This window comes from Aulostomus chinensis, chromosome 7, assembly GCF_037954235.1.
Source record: "Aulostomus chinensis isolate RoL2024-O1b breed Wild chromosome 7, RoL_Achi_v1.0, whole genome shotgun sequence".
Taxonomy (NCBI): domain Eukaryota; kingdom Metazoa; phylum Chordata; class Actinopteri; order Syngnathiformes; family Aulostomidae; genus Aulostomus; species Aulostomus chinensis.
The window spans coordinates 16,784,792-16,807,259 of NC_141326.1; the positions used below are offsets into that span (position 1 = coordinate 16,784,792).

The following is a 22,468-nucleotide window of genomic DNA, read 5'->3' on the forward strand; positions in this document are numbered from 1 at the left end:
CCACTTTGAAATAACTTTATTAACACCTCTTGTGTGGTCTTCGTGTGACACATCTTTTCTTTCTCTCGCTCGTGTTTGTACAAAGTATATTCTATGGTATTTTTGGAGGATGAAGACTAAAATCTACTGATAGGAAATGTCTTCGTTTAATATAAAAAAATAACAAGTTCTTCATATTTATTATTATGCGCGGCTAATTCCTGCCGCTAGATGTCGCTGTAATACAAAATGTTAGTTGAAGTGATCGCAAGGTCGTAGAATATGATTTAATCTTTTATTTTTACTCCCTCATGAATTCTTCATGCAAATTACTAAAATTTTCCAGCAGGTAGCTCTTAGAAACCAAGTTGAGTTGGCAAGACATAATATTTTATTTGGATCGAATAAACCTTTAAAACTATAAGAGCCCGCTTAGAAAGTGCAACATTTGGTGGAACAAGCCTTGAAAAATATAATATCTGAACAGCAAATACGGTCAGTTGGTTAAAGATTTGAATTTTCAGTAAGTACAGAATTTTGGTGGCATGTTGTCTCAGGTGTACTTTTCACATCAACCAGTTCTATAGGTGGCGCTGTCGAGACAAAATATGCTTCTAAAACTGCTGCCCCTATATCTGAACGTTATGAACATTTTACAGGATTCAGGGATGTTTTCAGGTGAATTTAAAGCTGTTCTGTGGTTTTTCGCAGCAGGTACTATAGCAGACATATATATGTCGCTTTGGAATGGGACAAACTAGACAACCACGCAGACGTTAAACTGGCTGGAGAGCAGGGTAAACCCGAGGGAAAATCCCACGAGACAGAGAAAATTCCGTTCCTCTTATATATTGGGCTTATAAATATGTGAGAAGACAAAAGGGAAGACGTTGGAACTCCCCACTCCACTTTTGGAATCCCATCCACTCGCAGCGGGTGAAGTGAAAGCAGAATCATGTGACCCGCCCCTCAACGGTACAGACTTAAGTGAAGGTGTGTTGGGACGAGAACACAGTTATCGAACGCCTCTCCTGGGAGCGTGTAACGCATGTGAGCACATGACGGATACATTCACCATGGAGCTTAACGGTACTCTGAGTGGACGTCAGGTAAGACCACCCCTCTCTAAACTGGTGTTTACTATCACGTATGCACCTGAATTTATAGGATTCATAGTGTAATGTCCAATTTTTATGTAAGCTATATTTTGCCAGACTCACCTGTTTATCCTTTAGTTTTCTCCTATTCTAATGTTTGTGTGTGTAAGCTGCAATTCTAGCATGTAAACTGTTAGATAATTGAATTTTCTCCAGAAGGATCTATCTATCTATCTATCTATCTATCTATCTATCTATCTATCTATCTATCTATCTATCTATCATCTATCTATCTATCATCTATCTATCTATCTATTATCTATCTATCTATCTATTATCTATCTATTGTCTATCTATCTATCATCTATCTATCTATTATCTATCTATCTATCTATTATCTATCTATCTATCTATCTATCTATCTATCTATCTATCTATCTATTGTCTATCTATCTATCATCTATCTATCATCTATCTATCTATCTATCTATTATCTATCTATCTATCTATTATCTATCTATCTATCATCTATCTATCTATCTATTATCTATCTATCTATCTATCTATCATCTATCTATCTATCTGTCTGTCTATCTATCTATCTATCTATCTGTCTGTCTATCGCTCTCTCCATCATCTATCTATTATCTATCCATCTGTCTACTGTATCTATAGAGGTTCAAATATTAGCCTAACATTTACTAAAAGCATGTTGGGTGTTTGTTGATTTGATGGCTTTATGTTTTCAGATTGACGTTCTCTCCACGGTGTACTTGTGCTTTCTCACTCCCAGGTAATATGACATAATAATATGAGAAACCTTTGTTTTATCACATTTGAATTACCTTACATGTGTCTTAGTCAGACACGTGTCTGGTTTACATAAAACCTTGGTTTCTTTTTTTTTTGCAATATAACTCTAGCCATTCAAACATAAATTGGCAATCTGATCTCAGTGACTCAGAGAGAGAATGCTCACACTCTCTCAGTGACCATCATAATCCTCATGAAGGCAGGGTTTATTGCAGGATTGTTGTACTGTCTACTACTAAATCTGTCAGCTCGTGTTTTCTCTCCTCAGTTCCTCCCGTGTTCCTACATTAAATATCTTTTCCGTTCAAGTTCCTGCAACCTAAATATTGACGACTTTTGTTGTTCTGCAAGCTTAGAACTGTACGTCAAGTGAACCGGGTCACCATCTTGACTTTGTTTATGGGTTTTGGGGTTTTCTCTGTTTTTCCTGAGCTAAAACGAAACTGTAAGAAACACCAGTGAAAATGTGGGAAATGTGTGTGTCCTCACGCCAGTTACGATAAACCCAAGAGGAGGGTAATGGTTTCAATTATTTGTTGCATTATAACTAATTTAATGTGTAATGTAGGTGCCACATGGGGATGAAGTAATGCTTCTCTCAGACAAAGAAGTCTCATTTGTCAGATGCGTGCAATAAACTTCTCTTACCTCAGGTTTACTGCTGATGTGGCGGCGCACAGCAGGCAGTTTGCAATGTCACGATCCTCATTTTATTGTAAATGTTATGAGCATGGTTATGATGTTCACGGCTGTTTATATTCTTTTGGACTCGTCTGTGGGATGTTATGTAAGACTTTGTGCTCCTGCATATTTCAACTGCAGTGTGATTGGGAGTTTCTCTGTCCTGGTGGTTTCCATGGTGAGATGGAGGCATCTGAAAGAACAGGTGAGTCAAGTTGTATGTTGTCTACATGCATTCCTGTAAGTGTGTGTGTGTGTGCATGTGTGTGTGTGTGTGTGTTTGCGTGTGTGTGTGTGTAATAATAATAATAATAATTATTATTATGTGTTGCGTTATAACTAATTTAATGTGTAATGTAGGTGTCACATTGAGATGAATTAATAATGATAATAAGAATAATAATAATAATTATTATTATTATACCACAAATATCAGAAAGTCCCCCCCCCCCCCCCAGATTCTCTGGTTATTTCAGTCAGCTACGATTCTTTAATTAGAAAAGAGTCACGACCATATGTATTGAAAATTAATTGGATCCCACACTCACTACTGAATTCACTCTTTCATCTCTCCGTCCTGTGTCACCCTCTACACCTTGGTTGATCACGCTACCCCACATTATCCTCATCATGTCCATAAACACCAAAAGTTTCCAGTTGCACATCCGTATGAAATGTATATCCTCAATGAGGTTTTTTTTTTTCCTTTTGATGTTGAATTATCTCGTAGCTCCAAACCATGAGCGTGGCTTATTATCATAAACTACGCTCATGGTTTATCAGTGTCCCTTCCATGACCCTTTTTAAGTGTAAGCATGACAAATTCTTTTCCTAGAATAGAAAAAACAAATCTCAAATAATCCTTCAGTGTTGGATGAAGACATCAGGGGTAGACAGTGGAAGATGGAGTGCAATAAGAAAACATCATATTTCCCCCTGTGCTGCTTGGAAAGTGGTCTTGTTTCCACCTGCACAGTCCAGGAAGTCCCTGTTGGATCACTGGAATATTGTGAGACAGCAGAAATATTCCAGAATGAGAGGCTGCTTCTTTTATATTGCCACAAAGAACGACGTTTAGACACTGAGGAAGTTGTTGCACAAGATAGTCAAACTTTGTCATAATTAATACAAACTGTATTTAGGGGTTTCCCAGAGTTTACAAGGACCCCTATCAAGTCCTTTATCCACCGGGGTTTGGACGTTAACACGCACAACATGAATGTGGAGGCAGGGGGGCAGGAGGAATGAGATGAGTAGAGACGTGGAACCAAAGATTCTAACAAGTCAGTGAGGCTCACTTGATATGTGTGTGTGTGTGCGTGTGCGTGTGCGTGTGCATGTGCGTGTGCGTGTGCAGGTGCATCTCCTGGTGCAGCTTGCCCTGGCGGATCTTCTGGCTGCCCTGATCCTGGTCTTCACCAGCACCATGAACAAACTCAGTGCTGAGAGGAGTGTGGCCATCTGCCAGTACAGCCTGCCACTGTCACTGGTGAGGAACCGTCACTCCCTACTGAGTCCCAGGGGTTTAGTTGGCACCAACACAGCCACATCCCATATACAACATATATGTTGCTCCTCGTAAATTTGCAAAGTAAATATATGTGTGTGTGTGTGTGTGTATATATATATATATATATATATATATATATATATATATATATATACACATACATACATATATACATATACATATATATAAAAAGAAAGTAAATACAAGATACAAATGATAATGAAAGATCCATGAAAGGTATTATATTATATATAAGATTTATTCATTAACAGACAATATAAAGCTGATCAAATCTGTCTCAGACCCAGGTCTTACTAATAAACTTGTTCCATTTTTTTTCATGGTGCAGTGCTGATATTTAATCATTAAAAATACAGGAAGCTCTTTAGCTGTGTCCATTTTATAATGTCCCTTTACATGGAGAGGTGAAGCTGTGTGCTGCTACAATTGTTTTAAGTGTTAAAAGTGATGAAATGTTCCTGTAAATTTAGTGTGAGCTCCATCAGTTGTGATTGTAATTATATTTTATAGCAGTTATAGTGAAAAGTAGAAGAATAGCTTTAAAAAAAAAAAAAGCAAACGCAGAGGAATGTTGGAACAGCAACCATGTTACTTAATTTCTCTCTGTTCAGGCTCTTTACAGTCTCAGATATGAGAACTATCTTGCATTTCACGTTCAATATTTAATCAGAGCAAATGTAATTGTGCCAGCTTACAGGTTTAAAAATGGAGCTTTTAACTTTCAGTTTTAGCCTCATATAGAAACTGTGGTTTTCAATAGGCCACATGACATGGAGGCTACTGAAGAAGACAATACCTGGATTTGCATTATATGGAAAAAGTGACAAAATACTAGGTGAAAAATTCAGCATTTTCTTTCTTAAATAGGTTCCATGTAAAGTGATGCAGGGAATTCAGATGATGTGACAGTATATTGCTGTGTGTATCACCTGGGACATCCTTCAACAGTATAGCCTGAGTTTATTTAATTACTCGTTTATGGTTCAAGAGGTCAAAATCTTTCTTTCTATGTGACCCCCACCAGTTTTGAGTATAGTTTTTCATGTTCTTAGTTATATCTCCATGTAATGTTCACACTTTTGATATACTACATTTGGCAGCCCCAACAATATTGGCTTAAGTTAAATATTATTTAAGCGACATGCCCTCAGATTCAATTACGTGGCACAGTATGATGTGAAGCAGCAAGTTTGTATGTTTGGTTCCCTGCTGGTGATCTCGGTGGCTTTAATGAACCGCAGAAAAGCATGGTTTTGCTTTGACAAAGACAGACATTTTGAATGAGAAAGAGGCACATGACATGCAATAGAAGCTGGTTTCAGCCTGTGCGGTGTCCATTTTCAACCGCTTAATCTGTTTTAGGGTTTGTGGCAGGGGGGCTGGAGCCTATATAGGCTGGGATATCCCAGCTCACATCAAGCAAGAGGCAGGGTACACCCTGGACAGAGTGCCACTTTATGGCAGGGTGTTGAAATAATTATTTACAAAATGTTATCAAGGTGGAAATGTTCATAATATTTACATTCAAGCGAGTTGGCTGTGAAATCATCAGGGATGAACATTTTGATATCATCTGTCATCTATGGGTCGTCAACAACCGCAGAGTTGCCAGGTGCTGAATTAACACGAAAAATGGCTGAGAAATTCAGGATTCAGGGTTCATTTTGTTATCCATCTCAAACACTTTCTGACCAACAAAGGAGCAAAACCAGGGTCAATATTAGTTCAGCATTTCTACACTGGTTTAAGCTGAAAGACCAAAAGGGGCAGAAAAGCCATGACGAGGGGGCCACTTCTCTTTTGGACAAATAAGCTAACGTTCGCTAACGGTAGCAATTGTACAAGTTAGCAACTTTAGCCTCTGACAGGCTCATGCTGTCATTGTTAAGTTTGAGACACCAAAACGAAATGTATCGTGATGTGAGGAACCACATTAACTGTCTGTCTTATCGCTGTTCCAACTCCGACCAAATGTGGTCAGTTGTGTCAGCCTGGCAACCAGTAGGATTGATTAAACAGCAAGAGTGATTGAGACACCTACTGAGAGGAAGGTACAGATGTAGAGTCTTGCACCTTTAACCTAAACTGAGGTTAATTATCTAATTAACTCTACCTTGAGAACCACTTCCTTAACCTCATCAGATAAATATGAATTGGCGTTTAGACTTATTTTCATGTACATTTAGAATGTGAACAGAACAAAAGACTAAAATGATCAAATATCTATCCAGCATTTTCCTCCTTCTATGTTGCAGAACTACTAGCAGGACTGTCTGGTCAATAGCTAGAGGAGTGTGTTTCTTGTGTGTTGCAGAATGCTCAACAGATAGACTGATTTATTGATTGAATACTTCCCACATTTCCTCAGCCTGGATGAGAATGGCAAATTTATCCTGGTCGACTTTGGGTGCCATGTTGATCTCCTTATCTGTCTCTGAGGACACCTCTCCTTCATCGTGGCATCTTCATGCAGTTCTGTAATCTCTTCATGGTGGTCGTTCCTGTAGGTCTCAAGAGTCTGAACAAAGCCCTATATTTCCTCTGGCTGTCTTCATTTGCCTCCTTTTCATTCTGAAGCTTCAACTGGAGCATCTCAGTCCCTTCATGAGCAGTGTGACACTTCTGGGAGGCATTCAGATATGAAACCCAGATCTTCTCTAACTTTTGTCCAGGAGAGCATTCCTTTGGCTCTCAGCCTCGAGTACCCTTCTAAGCTCCATCATCCTCTGAGGGAAAATCCTTTTTCCTTATGCTGCCATTTTTGTCGTGTGTGCCTCTCAGTCTTCATGGTCTCAATGATGAGCCTCTCATCTCTCACTTTGTCTGCGTGAGACCTCAGTTCTTCCTAATGCTTCAGCTGAGGGTCTCAGCCTTCTCAACAAAAGCTTTAAATCTTTTGTTGACTTCCTCATGTGACACTGTGACCTGCGCCATCTTTTCAATCAGACCCTCCTGTCTCTCTGCCTGGAGCTCAGCTGCCAGTTTCTTGTAGCAGGTTTTGTGTGCCCTCTTGACCTCCTCTATCTCCCTCTGAAGACGCTGTTCCTTCATAGTGGCATCTTCTTGCAGTGCCATCATCTCTTGCTGGAGGTCTTCCTCTTCATTGTCTCAATTAAAGACCTGTTTTTTCTGGCTGTTCTCATGAGCCTCTGTTTTTATCCCAAAATTTCAGCCAACCACTGGCTGAGTAGCTTGACCTGTCTTTGTGCGCTCCAGGTGTAAAGCCTGGATCTTCTCTAGCCTGTCCTCAAGGAGCGTTCCTTCATTTCTCTGCCAGGAACTAACTGAAAATTTGTTCTGATGGACTCTGTGTGCCTTCTTCATCTCCTCACATTTCCTCTGAAGTCCTCACTCCTTCACCTAGGCATCTTCTTGCACTGCTACTATCTTTGAAGCCATCTGGCCACGGAAGAGTTCTGTTTCAGATCTCAAGATCTAAATCAAGTGCTTGTCATCGCACGTTTCAGACTTCAGCCTCAGCTGTTCCCTCAGCTTTTGTGGTTTTGGATGCCTGGTGCAGCAGGGCTCATTTCCTGCATCCTTGTCCTCATCCATTAAATTGCAGCTGGCTTGAGTCTTTACACTGAGTCCGTCAGCAGTGAAAAGGTGATACAGGAAATGCGTGCGTTACATTTGCGTCCGATGACCTTCGTTCGATCGATGACCTTGGAGGGAATTCTCCTCAGCATAATCTGGCTACAATATTTTTCATGGCTCCACTTGCATCACCATCTGGACGTGACAGTTGCCTACACATGTCCCGGAGGATTGTAGAGCTGAAGCACGACTGAAGACGTATTGTCCTGCTTAAACAACCAGCTCTGCGGCCAGTGGCCTGGATAGGACTTCAGACAGTAACAGACTTTGCGCACTGTTAAAGGGGATTAAAGAGACTGCTATCAGCCTATCAGGTTCAAATGATCCAGACAAGCATCATTCGTTCCCACGTGAATAATTAGGGCTTGTAATAGAAGAGGGGAGTGACGGGGGCATACTTTGGAGCTTGTTTTGGATTTACCGGATGGTAGCACCGGGGAAACGTGATGCTTCACACTCGTCCTTGCATTAGCTGATAGCGCACACAATGCTGGTTTAACGACACTTTAAATCTGTTCTGGAACTGTGTGTCTCTTTTTAACGGAGGAGGTATCCACCCAAACAGACTGGGTGTTAAATGCTGGTGGCTAATATCCTGCATGAGGTACAAACACATCTGCATGATTGATTTATTACTATTACCTGGAACTCCCTCCTCCTGCGGTCCAGCACAGTTGGTCATCAACCAGCAACGAGGTCATTATCACCCCCCACCTCCCTTCCTTCTCTGTCTTCAACTCCCACTCAGACAGTTTACATTATTCTATGATAATAAAATCATTAATATTTGAGCTGGTATCATGAACAGTGCTGTTAATCCAAATTGTTTATGAATCTCAGTATCTCATTAAGTAATGTAATTTTTTCCCCTAATTCACTTAAAACGGCTCTTTTCAATCCCTTTATGACTATATGCCCTTCGTCTTGTCACATTTGGGTTATTGCATTGCACTTTTGACTGGTTTACCCAATAAATGTACCAATCGGCTGCTGCCTGTATAGAAAACAGCAGCCAGAGTTTGAGCAGAATCAGGCTGAGAGAGCTCAAACATGAGTTTTATCATCTCTGCAATGGCTTCCTGCGGCACTGAGGATTGATTTTAAAATTCTAGGTTTTTAAAACACTTTATGGTTTGCTGGTCTGAGTATGTTCTAACCCATATGTTCTCAGCTCCGCTGGTGCAGCCCTGCTTAATGTACCAAAAACAAATAAGAATAATATAAGTAGTGTTCTGTTTTTATGCACCGGTGGCCTGGAACAGGTGGCCAGTTCAAATAAGAGCAACGTCCCTTGATAGTTTTAGGAAACAGCTCAAGACTCATATCTATGCCCCTGCTTTTAACAAATGAAGCACGCCATGTGCTTCTTGACTTCTTTTATGCTTTTTCTTGCACTTTTATTGTTTTTACGAATATTAACCATCACTTTCTATTTGTTTTATACTTCTGGTGTGTCTGCACTGTTTTTTTAAGTAGTCATGGAATCCATTGGCTTTATCAGGATTTTTTTTTTGGTATTTCTAATCTTTTCCACTTGTATATATTGTCTACTATATGGTGACTATTCTCTGTTTTAGCACTATTGCATGTAAAGTACTTAGATCTGCATTTTCTTTGTAATTTTTTGTATATACCCATGTTGATTGTTGCTTATGTGTCTCTTCACCTCCAGACATTTTATTTCATTTCATTCCTGCTGGTGGTGGTTTATGCCTGGAAGTCAAAGATTGCAATCCAGGGATGGAGAACAAGCTCAGCAGAGGAGGGAGGGCAGGTTAGGAGCCTCGTCCGCTGTCAGTGTCATTTATCGATCAGCACTCTTCATTACTGGCTGAGTAGTAATTTCTGCCCCCCACTGTTCTGTGTCTGGTTTACAGAGTCACTGTCAAAGGAAAGTTGTAGCTTTACCTGTGTACGCCATTGTGTGGTGAGTTTGTTACCTGCCTCTTTTTAAACACTCAGTAAAACTACCTTATCAGACTTGATGTGAATTATCACTGCCTGACAAGATTTGTTAAATATATTCACTTATTATTTTATTTATTTAACAAGGAAAGTGCACATCGATCAATATTTCCACTTCAATGTAGTTCTACCAGAGTTAGCTGTCATTTGTAGTCCCTGAGCTGGGAGTCATCTTGCACCACAGCACAAGCCCACAATGCACAACAATATAAAACACCGTACAAGACAAATGCACCGATATATGTTGGTATTATCATACAGTACATGTTATTTTTATATATACACCGTGTAATTGTACAGAAATGTTCAATGACAATAAAGAAACCTTACACCTTAAAATATTATTATTATTTGTATTGTAACATTTACTTTATTGATGATTATTTTATTTTTTATCCTTCACCTCCCCTTGGCTCTTTTTCTGATTTTATTCCCTGAAATGCTTTTACTGATTCCTGCTTGAGTCTGTTGTTTTGTCTGAACAGCAGGATGTGTGTTTGTGACGTGTGTGTGTGTGTGTGTGTGTTTTGTGATTTTATTGGTATGACAAAAGCTCCACAAATACTAAAGTCTTATTCAAATCTCTGTCCAACATTGCAGGTTGATCCCCATCGCTATGTATTTTGCATACGTGCTCACTCCCTTCATAAAACTGTCTTTGCTGATTCCGATTAGTGATACAGCAGAAGGAAGAGTGATAAAAAGTGATAGCAAGTACTGCACCAGGTAAACAACCTTCATGATTCTCAGAGTAACACATGATGTTTCCAACATTTATGACCATGCTGATGCTTTTTTCTCTCAGTTGTATTTTGTTCTTGCATGTCTGGAAGGATTCCTGTTCTGATGCTGTGAGTGTTCTTACTTTTATCCATCCATCCATCATCCATCTATTTATCTATCTATCCATCCATCCATCCATCTATTTATCTATCTATCTATCTGTCTGTCTGTCTATCAATCTCTCTATCTATCAATCTCTCTATCTATCTCTCTATCTTTCTATCTATCAATAAAATAATATAAACTGATTTTTTGTGTCATCACGTGTTAGATGTGCTAGGTTTTATCAGTAAGATAGTAATAATAGTGATGTGTTGTTTGCCTTCGTAGGAGGTCGTCCATGACACTTTCATCAGAGTGTTTCTCTTCCTTGTTGTCATACCTGTGATGCTCTCATGTTCTGTAAGTCAATCACATTTGTTACGACCTGTCTTTAAACAGAATGAGTTTTTTTTTATTCTTTTGTCTTTTGATTTTAGGTCATCTATTATAAAGTTGGTAAATGGTATGAAAAGCATGAGCAGGAGGGTCTTTTCCCTGTGGAAGGAGATGGTCGCTCAAGAAAGAGATCCAAAAAAGTCTTTTCCACTGCAAGAAATATGGTGCTGGTCATCTTATTCTGTTGGGCACCAGGTATACACACACACACACACACACACACTCTTGTATAAATATTTTTTTTTCATAATTGGCTTTATATCATCATATGCTTGGTCTTCCAGCTCTTCTCCTCATCCTGCTGTCGACCCTGATGATCTGGACCAACATGGAGCAGCACAGCCTGTTTGCAGCGTATATGATACAGGTCAGAGGAAGAACGGAGCCTAACATTTCATCTACTGAGTTAGAAGTTATAGATGTTGTTTTTGTTGATTTCAGGCCGCCAGTGTGTCCCTGCAAGGCTTTCTGAACAGTATGGTTTACGCCTGGAGACGGCCCAACTTTACAGAGGCCGTTCTCGGGGAGAACACGCCTCTGGTGGCATACGATCACTTGGCCTTTTTCGATGAATCCCTGAGGAGCTCTTCTTGATTGACCTGAAACTCACAGAGACGTTGCTGTGTTGCTGCACGATGAACTGGCCTGTAAAACACCTACTGCACTTTACTAAAATATGAATGTCATGTCATAGTTCAAAGGAAAATGCAGGACAAGGACTCTCATGCAGACTAATATGCATTTATTTATACTTTTAAATAAGGTGCTTGTAGATTCATCGTATTGTTATGGACTTGTTAAGTGTCTGGCAGAAAAGTCCTCCAGGGTTGGATACTTTGCTCTGACTGTTCTGTCATTTCATAGACACGTGTCACCAACGATAACATTGACTGGGAACACCGAGGAATGCCCAGTTATCACACTCTGTCGAAAAAGGAACGGTTCTGCTTTGTCTGTGTGAAAGTACAATTTTACCACATAGAATGCGTAGTTGCACAACAGAGGTCACACACAAGCTATATTTAATGTATCCATATATACTGTATTTATGGTTGTACACACACTCACACTCACACACACACACAGCAAAAGGGATCAAGACTCTCATGTTGAACTCAATGATCACGTCAAAGCACGTGCTGTCGTTGTCTTTGTCGGGCCTGTTAATGGTTGACTGACTGCAGGCCAACAGGCTGACGCTTGTGTACAGTCACTGATTACCTGACCTGCTCATATCTACTGAGCTGTGAGGTAAACGTGATGCGCCTACAGATTTATGAATCCCAACGGTTCCTCTGCGGATGCTGCCACCTGAATCATGTTTGTAGACATAACGTTGTTTTTTTACAGTAATAGGAGGAGTAACAGTGTAAGATATGAGAAGTTGTAAAACACCTCCGTTTACTGTGTTTTATTTGATATTTGATTGATAAGTACAATGGATAAACTTATGAAGTTTAGGTCACCAAATACTGAAAAATTGTTTAATTTCTCTCTCTCTCTCTATATGTGTGTGTGTGTGTGTGTGTGTGTGTGTGTATATGCCATTTCATTCATGTAATTCTGTTAGCAGTCCTGTTAAATCAGCCCTGATCCTGACAATATTCCTCAGCAAGAAGTTCTTAACAAAGTTTCTGTCTTTCCCTTAGAGAAAATCAGTGTTTCACTGAGAGTGGTTTCCCCTCACTGGAGGAGATCAACAGAAAAATGATCTTGTGCACCTAAAGGAACCACCTAATCCCAAGACAAGTTGACAATTCCGTGATCAATGACAGGACATTTGAAGTTTTAAGCCAGTGTGTTTCAGAATGCATTGTGAAGAGGTGACTTGGGTACCGCAGATTTGAGTTTCACAGATAAAATACCGTCTTGTCTGCGCCACAGAGATGAGTTATCAATTTCCATCAAAACAGGTGTGTAAAACTGCTTGTGTATGTCTTTCAAAATATGCGTTCTTTGCCATTTACAAATGAGGAGCACTTCTTATACATGAATTGAAAGGGTATCACCAATCCAAGTCCTCAAATCATTCTGCTGTGATTACCATATGAAACTCTTATTTTAGTCTATTCAATTCCATGTGTCATGTGTGTACTTGTGTACCAGTGTGACATATTCCTTTAGTATACAGCACCTGAAATGCAGTAAATCTTACAATGACTGACCCAACAGGACCCAAGTGCAGCAACGGCTCTGTTTGTTTGCATGTGTGCGCCTGCATTAATGATCAGCTTAGCGGGCTTCCTGACTGGGACTGAAGCCTCCAGGTTTACTGGTTTTTTAGGTCAAGAACGTGTCAATAAGAATAGTAATTAGTAGGTGTAATGCCATTTCATGAAAAATGATCGTTGTTATGTTTCAAAAGTGAGGCCAGTGAAATCCAGTTGTTTGAAACCAACTACAGAGGAGTGGCAAAATGAAAGCGATGGACGGACGTTTCTCTCCCATGTATGTTCCCAAGCGTTTAGGTGCTAATGGTTACAAAGCAATTACACACTGGTAAACATCACACATGATTTAACAGGGTGAATTCCTAAAGGCATGACACTTCTTTTACAGGACACATATTCTTTGTGTGAGGAAGCATTACAGGTTGTTTCGTTTTTGGTTTTTTTTTCAAACTCTGTGATAAAATTGGCCAGATGAGACTTTCCTCTTTAACGCATGAATGTAGATATTTATTACTGTAACAGAGATGAATGATAAACACGCTGGAACTCTTTCTTTTGCATGTTGAAGATTTTCCTTTTAAAACATGTTTCTCAGCACCTGAACAACTATTAAAACACTGGGTTTATTTTACAGTGAAATGCGTTTAAAAAAAAACAACCAGGGAGTATTCAGCGAGCAGATATCTCCACCAAGGATGTTATAAATACAGAATACAAACACTGTGTCATCATAAAACACCGAATCATCATAAAACACTCAATCATCATAAAACACAGTATCATCATAAATGTTCTTCCCATCCTGCAAAAAGTTGTTCTTGCTGATTATGCGTCTACCAGGAATCTAGAAGAAATTTATTTCCAGAAATACAAGGTGATCCGGATCGTCTCCAATATTTTCTTTGATGTATTTCCACCAAATTTAATCAAAATCCTTTCAACAGACGCTCAGGTGATCACATGATGTCATTGGTGGAGGTCATTAATGGCGGCTTTTCTTCACGTGTGCACTGATCAGACATACTGAAGGTTTCTGTCAGCTGTTTCACGCATTTTGCTGTGTTTGCACATAATGGAGAATTCCAAAAAGCACTCGACTCTGCAAAAGACCCAGTTGTCCATCTTGACCCTGCAAATTGAGGCAAGCCAAAATAATAAAGTCTCGGCTCTCTCACACCTTCCCGGCTTTCTTCTTCCTGAAAATCTGCAGTGTTGTGTCCCCAAATTGTGGTACTGGTTGAAAAAATCCCTAACTTTTGTCTTCACTGTTGCGACTTTTCAGAAGTCCATTGATAAGGATCTTTGCTGGGCCATTTCATACTTTCCTCTTCTGCTTCCTGCTCTGCGAACATATATATCGTACCTTCTGTCCTCTTCTTCCTGTTCGTCTTCTTCCATCACTCTATCCTGCTGCCTCACCCCCCTGTCCCCCATGCTGTGATGAGCCTGCATCCTACCAGGTTTTATACTGGGCCAGCTCTTCTTCCGCAGACTACTGTTCAAGTCCCGGAAAGGAGGTAAGGCGCTGTGGATGTCCCCTCTAAAAGGAGGGAGCTCCATCGATCCCCTGCCCATGCCGTGTGCACCCTGACAGGCTTTGATGGAGTTGACAGAGGCCTGAGAGCCACAGTGGTGTTCATGAATGCAGCGTGAGCCTGATGAGGATCTCCTGAGCGCTTGAAGGGACTGCAGCTCCTCTGATAACTCCCCAAGGTCACCAGACATCTCCTAAAAGTTGTAGAAATACATTATACCTCTAAAAAAAAAAAAACCCAGCAGGTTATCATATATAAAATAATCTAAACTAACCTTTTCTCGAAGAGTTAAGAGCTCATAATGTGGAGGGTCAAAAACCTCTTGGAAGTCGCCCCGCTGGAACAGGTTGTTCTTACGTACCAATACCTTTAAAAGAAAATGACAACTCACTTGATTGATTATTTTGGGGCTGAACCATGCAATCCTGACTTGTCTTCTTTACCTTTTTTCGGGGCTGTTTGATCTGCACCAGAATGGAAACAATGAGAAGCAGCAGTACAACTCCAGTAGACACACAGATTATTGTCCCGTGAGTCTTTGTGATCTGGTGAAAAATACCCTTTTTCTTTTTCTCTGAATAAAAATGGAGATAAAGAGAGAAATCACACAGAACCTTCAGACGTATTGATGGACTGAGATGGCTTTAATAACTCTGGATGTCAGGGCCATTCTACATCTTTTACGAAAAGCCAAGCGCTGCTAAACACCTCAATCAACCCACATGTTTAAGAGCCACTTAATAGCCAAAAGGACTTCAAGGTCTTTTAGCTGGAAGGGCGTCAAAGATGATGTGATTGTGATTTTCCTGCCAAAGAAAATGGTGACTCAGAACTTTCCATCAATATGTAGTGTTCTGAGTGAGGAGAAATTACACACAGGACAGGCTGAGGCTATTTGACAAATGCACAGTGTGTATTCTCTTGCTCCCATTATATAGAATTATGATCCTTGACAATCAATAGGACACAACACGACATATTACAAATTCCACATATTTTTGGCATAATTACCTTTGCAGTTGCTTTCATCCCAGGGAAAGACACAGTTTTGTATGCCGTTGCACACCAGGGAGTTGTTGATGCACATGTTACTGTGGCAAAAGAATGCACTGCCCATACAAGGCGCTATAACACAAACACACATGCATCAGCGTGATGAACAGAGCACGGAGGCTGCTATGAGAACACAGCACATCATAATGCATTAACATACATAGCAGATTGTCTATCGATTTTCAAAGCTGCAATGTTGAATAGAAACCACAGGAGGGTGCTGTTAAAAATCTCAGTGAGACGCATCCATCCAGGCAACATGCTGAATTTGTCTTGTCACAGCTGCAGAATGAAGGCTGGGAAGAATAAGCAGGAGAAACTCACGGTCTGCAAAAGATGTGAACAGCATCCGGAATCGGCTGAGGCGGCTTGTCTCATCCGCCCACATCCTCACTACCCCCACACCCGTGTCCAGCATGATGTCATTGGCTACGGTGCTACAAAACTTGGCCTGCAAGAAAACTCAAAATCTCAAGATTTGTATGAAATTTTCAACGTCAATCAATTATTTAGATACAAGTATGTTTAACAAGAACGAAAATAATGTGATCTAACGTGTGACAAATAAAGTATATGAATCCATGTACGTAGATATATATAGAAATATATAAAATACCTTCAGGTCTTCAATTGCATTGCTTCCATCATAAACAGCCACAAAGTTCTTCTTACATTCATTTGAGTTTTCCATCTGGTATTCCAAGAATCGCAGGTAAATCTAGAGGAACCAATAAGGAGATTTTTCATGCAATTTATCATCGTTTGATTTGCTATGACAGCTGAACAAAAAAGGCATCCTTGTATCAATTATTATTTCAAGACAGCTTTATGAATATCCTTGCATTATCAGCATATTGGCAAGCTTTGATGTTGATAAACAATAAATTGAATGTTTTACAGGTTTTTGTTCCATGAGATCCACATGCTTCCTCTGTGTGATTATATAAGGGACACGCTAAACACACCACAATGGATGTGGAGCCCCTGGAGGACAGTGGAGGGAAATGCAAGCTAGAGACTCCTCATTTCACTTTCCATAAATCATATCACCTCTCCAAACCTGAATCATCAGGAAAAGAATTTGTCTCGTATCTTGATGGAACACATTCATCTTTTGGTAAATTCCCATATTTGTCATTCTCCCCAGAACCAGAAAAATAATTTTTAAAAAACCCTCTTCTCCCCTCTTCACACAGTAGGGAGCTGAGTCCCACAGAGACCAGCTGCCTGCTAGTTAGCTAAGCAGGGGGAATGGTAGTGGGGTGCATCGTTCTGTCAAAAGTTTTCAGATTCACTATTCTCCAAAACTGTGTTTGCTTTCAATAATACAACTAGGGATCAGCATAAATACACTTCATGATATACCAATTAAAAAATTAAAATTACATCGTTACATTTTAGAATCAGAACTACTACTGAACTTCTTTCCTGACTGATTCAACTACACTAGACATGAGTCCACAAAATAATATTTTTGTTGACGTCAAAAAGAGTGACTGCAACAATTAATCGTGGCCGACTTTGTAAGAGAGGATCAGGATGATTATGTCTGGACAAATAATGGTCCTGAACCTCAGCATGTATTTTTTTGATTTACCGAGGTATGCGAACCTGTGCATTCACTACCATTTATTTTACGCTAACTAGTTGCCAGCTAGTCTCTGTGGGTCTCAGTTCCTAAATATACATACAGACGAAACAAGGGTATCTATCTTCCTGTCTGGCTGAGAATCGATGACAAACAGGCGTATTTCAGACAGAGTTGATGTATTCCTTTAACCCTTACAATACTTTTCTCAACATGTGTCCTGTGTATAACCATGCTGACATGCTCCTTGTATATCTGGTAACTTAGGTTCATTCTGCTGTTGTACAGGTGGCAAAAAGCTCAAATCATAGCATGTAAAACACCAGACCTTATTGTTTGTAGGGGCGCGTATAGTCCAGATGCAGTCCACTGCCTGGTCTGGCTTTACTTTGTACTCCTCCTCAACCTGACTGGAGCGGATGAGGCCATCAGCTCCTGACAGCTCAAACTGACAATCTGAGTCACCGACATGTCGAATTGGCAGCAATCACACACACACACACACACACACACACACACACACACACACACACACACACACACACACACACACACACACACACAAAAGGGATGAGAGCTGAAACTTTGTTTCACATTGTCATCTAAAGATGTATATGACACTACCTGGGATGGGGTTTAAGAGTCCCCCCACATGCAGGTGAAATTCAGGGTCTTTGGAGGGAAGAACAGAGAGATGCGGTCATTAGTTATGGAGAGAACATGGCTCCAAGGGGATCAATAAATGCTCCCACTCTGTTTCAATCACCTGCAGTAAAGCTGTACTGAACCTGGAAGCCAATCCCCTCCAGCTCTTCATCACTGAAGAAGCGGATCCACATGAAGCGTCCGCTGGAGAGGACGAGACCGGGGCTGGCGGCACCACAGAAGCGATTGATGAGCGGGGAGAAGCTGAAGGGTCCATCCCGCACCTCGATGTGGTCGAAACGACACTCAAACGATGCTTCAATGTAGAAGGTGTCATCAAACTGCAGCTCTATCCTCTGCCGGGGCAGGGCTGACAGAGGCAGGGCAGTGAGTCACTTTTACAGCCACAGAGGTGATTCAGATGTATACCAGCAAATAATATACAGCACATAGGATCTTACTGTTTACTTTTTCTGATTTTTAGCTCAGCCACAGAGGGCTTGTTTTGGTGTTTCAGTGGTCTTTTTTGTTGGGGGGGGGGGGTGGTGGTGGTGGTGCAGATTTGTCACAGCCTCTCCAGCTGGCAACAGGGAATGCCACATTTTCTTTACAGATCCATCTCAAATTTGGTCAGAGACGCCTCGTGAACTTGATGGGTTACTGCGCAAACTGTGAGTTTTTGTTAAGCGCCATTACAACAGGGAGACATCCAGTTTTCAAGGAAACTGTTATAACTGGACACCACGTGGTCGCCTCCAGGCGAGAGGCAGGGTTCACCCTGGACAGGTCACCAGTCCATCACAGAGCCAACACATAGAGACAGACAACCATTCACACTCACAGTCACACCTACGGTCAATTTAGAGTATCAATCAGCCTCGTCCCCTCTTGATATCTTTGGACTGTGGGAGGAAGCTGGAGTACCAGAGAGAACCCACAGGAACAGGGAGAACATGCAGACACAGACAGACCCCGTGCTCGAATCCGGAACCTTCTTGCTGTGAGGCGACAGTGCTGACCACTGCACCACCGTGCCACCCCCAAAATGCTTCAATGTGATTCTAAAGTCATGTGAGATGTTTTCACCATGTTGTCATCAATGAGCTAATAAGGTGCCCATCACACAAACAATCTCGCCATTAACTACTACAAGAAATCACTAGTGTGACTCTACTTCCACTGTGCTGCACTTGTCAGGCTCCTGTGTGTGTTCCTGGTTACCTTCCAGCACGTAGAGGCACTCCCTGTTAGGAGGGTAGGTATTGGGGTAGTTGGGAGAACTGAAGGTGCCTCCATCTGTGTTTCGTACCCAGTTTCCACAGTGACGAGAGCGCTGCGGTCTCTGAGAGGGATTAACCCCTTTAGATCCTGCACCTCCTTCTGCGTGTGACAAGAAGTAAGACGTCACATCCTGGCGCAGTAAAAATGAACTTCATTAAATTACCATTCGTTTATAATATGTCTACATATCCTGAGTACCTTTGGTCTTTTGTGCCAGAGGAAATCCCCCGTCAATTAATAGGAGGAATATCCAGACTGTAAGAGAAGTGTGAGGAGGGGTGAAACCAGGGGAAAGGACAAAGAGCTTAGCAGGATTTGTGTTGCACACTTGTTGACATTGTCTTGATGTATATAGCGGTTGAGAGGCTGTGGGGAATAAATAAGGACACGCTGATTCTGCCATCTGCTTGCTTAACTCTTCCTCCTTCTCTTCCTTGACAATCTGCTGTTTGTCATGGCAGATAAATGGGAAATATAAGACATGAATTTGTGTCCATTACATAAAAAATTGACCTAAAAAGAGCATCTAGCTCAAGGACACTCAGCCACTAGAATTTGCTTTGAGTTTTCACCACAGTGGCATGTTGCACACACTGACAAATAGAAGGCCACAACGGGAACAACAATATCAGCTGTGTGCACTTTTGTTTTAGCTGCATGTTGCTGTGACAGCATCACAAGCTGAGACGGAACAACATATTTTAACCAAGTTGTGTTGCATTTGTAAAAACTGCCCACAACGGGTCTCAAAACGCTTCATCGACACTGCGGTTTATCAACGATTCATGTAACATGACAAACTGATGGCAGCGTGTAGCAGCAGCTACAATACCTTCAAGGTACTTCACCCCTGATTGAAATGTGTTAATGCAATGCAGGTAATTATTTCCTTCCACAGATGTGCTTTCTCAATCCATTGTGTGCTGAGGAGGCAACAGCTGCTCCAAAATGGTCAGAAATAACGCATTTGTATTTACTGCTTTTAACCAAAGACACAAAGTGACCCCAGAGTCTCTTCAACACAGAGCCCTGGAGTGGACATGCAGAGAGAAAATCTACATATTGTAGCCTTCAGATATAACTTGTTCCCACATTTTACAAAGTTTGTTCCCAAAATGAATTTCGTGGCCACGACAAACAGACTGTTCCCTCGATTTCATTAGCTTGTCCACTGTTTTTATTGAAGTTGTGGCCAAAATGTAAGTGAGATATCATTTTGTTTCCAGCTGAATTCATTTGTGACCATAAGACACAACTTTGTTACCCAAAGTTAATTAATTAATCAATTGCCTTGAGCTATAACTTGTGTCCACAATGGATTTTATGGTCACAAAATGTAATTGGTTTCTAAAATGTAATTAATCCATGGACATGAAATGTATCTTGGTCCTAAAATTGAATTAGTGTTCTCTCTCTCTCTCACTCTCTCTCTCTCTCTCTCTCACACACACACACACACACACACACACACACACACGCACACACGCACACACAAACTTGGTCTGAGAAATTTAATTATTTCATGGCTATCAGAAAGAAGTAGTTGCCACTATTTAATCTCTGGTCACAAAATATAACAAATTATCATCTCATCTTTTGGCCACTGATTAATTAAACTGTGGAATCAAGTTTTCTCTTATGGCCACATATCAAATACTGTTTATTATTCTCTCTGTGGCCACTCCGGGGCTCCGTAGATCAGCACCACCAACTGATGCATGGTGCAACTTTCATGACAAGCCTTTTAGCCTTTTTTCTCTTTAAATCTAAAATCCTGTGAGAATGACGACGTTTGCAAACTACTCTCAGTGCATACATCAAGACGTGCATTGCAACCTGGAAACGAATTTACAATTTTCAAAGGTTTAGAAGTGCAAAGAGAAACCCATCCGACTCACCTACATGCATCCTTTCAGCTTAGTCCTGGTTGTGGTGTTTCAAACTTTACCAACAGTGAGTCCCTCTCATCCCCCGCACATATAAATCAGGATTAGTGCATGTTAGAACCACTGGTTTACAACATCCAACTTTCTCCTTCTCATTCTAATCCCACTGGTCCAGTCAGGGGAAGCTTTCAGCGGGGAAAAGACGCGGAGCACCTTTGATACATGATCGGTCCTCTGAAGATGTAGAAACTAAAATGACAGGAGCGCATTTTCGAGCGGACGACCGGCGTTCCTACATCCGACAGCCCAATAACCGTCAGCTCAGTCTGAGCTGAGGTGGCTCGCGGGAGATTGGACTGAGTTGGCGCGAGGAGGAGGAGTGCGCATGTGCATCATCACAACGCGTGTAATAAGCTACATGAAAATCCTTTCATTTTTAATTGACCGTTTGGCATAATTGATTTTTTTAACGATTCTAATTCGTCTTTCATTTTTTTAATTAGCTGATTGGCCAGTGTCCAACTACACGCACGCACGCACGAACGCACGCACACACACACACACACATACACACACACACACACCTCATAATCACTCAACATACTGAATTCCTTTTGCATTTCTATGCAGAGCAGGTCCCATTCCCTGTTATCCTTTCTCATTTTTCTCAAATGACACGCAGGCTCAAGCCTTAAGACCTGCAGAAGGATGGAATTAGAAGCCAGGAGTTGGAAGGAGATTTCCTCTGACATGTTGCCTTTGAACAACACACCCTGTTCCCACGTCCACTGGCAGATTTGTGACTCCTGGGCTGATTGTAATTGCTTTACTTTGGGCTCCTGGCAGACAAAGACATCCTCACTTTGACAGATGAAGCTTGGATGCAAATGAAACATCTATTCTGATCCTCCCTCCATTGTCTCTTACACTCACACATGCATGATCAGGTGCATCCAGGCCACGGGCAGGGCAGCATGGCTCAGGGGTAGAGCGGCCGTCTAGCAACTGAAGGGTCGCTGGTTCGATCCTTGACCCTGGTGACCATGTCAAAGTGCCCTTGAGCAAGATACTGAACCCATAATTGTTCCTGATGAGTAGGTTGGCGCCTTGCATGGCAGCCTTCACCATCTGTGTGTGTGTGTGTGTGTGTGTGTGAATGAGATGACACTGTAAAGCGCTTTGAGTGCCGCTAAGGTAGAAAAGCGCTACACATAAAATTGAGTCCATTTACCATTTTGCCATTTACCACGACACTGAGGGGCCGGCCTTAATATCACCTAAAGCTGTGGATGTGTTGACGTCCCGTAACTCCAGAGTGATCGTAAAATTGCTCTTTTTCATTGCTAATTAATTTTCTCAGCTCAGCTGCATATTTGATGGAGGTGCTGAAAGGATTCACATTCATTGATTAAATTATTTTTACGT

At 41.1% G+C, this 22,468-nt stretch overlaps 2 protein-coding genes across 2 annotated transcripts; one reads left to right on the forward strand and one right to left on the reverse strand.

Annotated features, from left to right (window-relative positions):
- The first annotated feature begins 130 nt into the window (after nucleotides 1-130).
- LOC147258785 (uncharacterized) lies at nucleotides 131-13,606 on the forward strand. The gene is made up of 12 exons (XM_086208813.1): nucleotides 131-1,088; nucleotides 1,826-1,869; nucleotides 2,712-2,775; nucleotides 3,928-4,059; nucleotides 9,371-9,472; nucleotides 9,576-9,625; nucleotides 10,264-10,389; nucleotides 10,469-10,514; nucleotides 10,777-10,848; nucleotides 10,926-11,079; nucleotides 11,169-11,251; nucleotides 11,326-13,606. Exons 1-12 carry the CDS (start codon nucleotides 1,038-1,040, stop codon nucleotides 11,476-11,478), a joined length of 1,077 nt encoding a protein of 358 aa, XP_086064939.1. The 5' UTR covers nucleotides 131-1,037; the 3' UTR covers nucleotides 11,479-13,606.
- On the reverse strand, nucleotides 11,353-21,372 carry neto2b (neuropilin (NRP) and tolloid (TLL)-like 2b). The gene is made up of 12 exons (XM_086208812.1): nucleotides 21,056-21,372; nucleotides 19,356-19,412; nucleotides 19,098-19,256; nucleotides 17,998-18,246; nucleotides 17,856-17,903; nucleotides 17,560-17,687; nucleotides 16,260-16,361; nucleotides 15,968-16,094; nucleotides 15,602-15,715; nucleotides 15,034-15,164; nucleotides 14,865-14,957; nucleotides 11,353-14,783 (listed from the first exon to the last, which is right to left on the reverse strand). The coding sequence occupies exons 1-12, from the start codon at nucleotides 21,063-21,065 to the stop codon at nucleotides 14,334-14,336; spliced, it is 1,668 nt and encodes a 555-aa protein (XP_086064938.1). The 5' UTR covers nucleotides 21,066-21,372; the 3' UTR covers nucleotides 11,353-14,333.
- Nucleotides 21,373-22,468: the final 1,096 nt, after the last annotated feature.

Coding starts and splice junctions, on each gene's coding strand:
- neto2b (XM_086208812.1), bottom strand. Junction 17,904..17,997: donor TCAGTACAGCTTTACTGCAG/GTGATTGAAACA, acceptor TTCCCTCCAAAG/ACCCTGAATTTCACCTGCAT. Junction 14,958..15,033: donor TCAAACAGCCCCGAAAAAAG/GTAAAGAAGACA, acceptor TTTCTTTTAAAG/GTATTGGTACGTAAGAACAA.
- LOC147258785 (XM_086208813.1), top strand. CDS start 1,038: ATGACGGATACATTCACCATGGAGCTTAACGGTACTCTGAGTGGACGT. Junction 9,473..9,575: donor CAGCAGAGGAGGGAGGGCAG/GTTAGGAGCCTC, acceptor TCTGGTTTACAG/AGTCACTGTCAAAGGAAAGT. Junction 9,626..10,263: donor CCTGTGTACGCCATTGTGTG/GTGAGTTTGTTA, acceptor CCAACATTGCAG/GTTGATCCCCATCGCTATGT.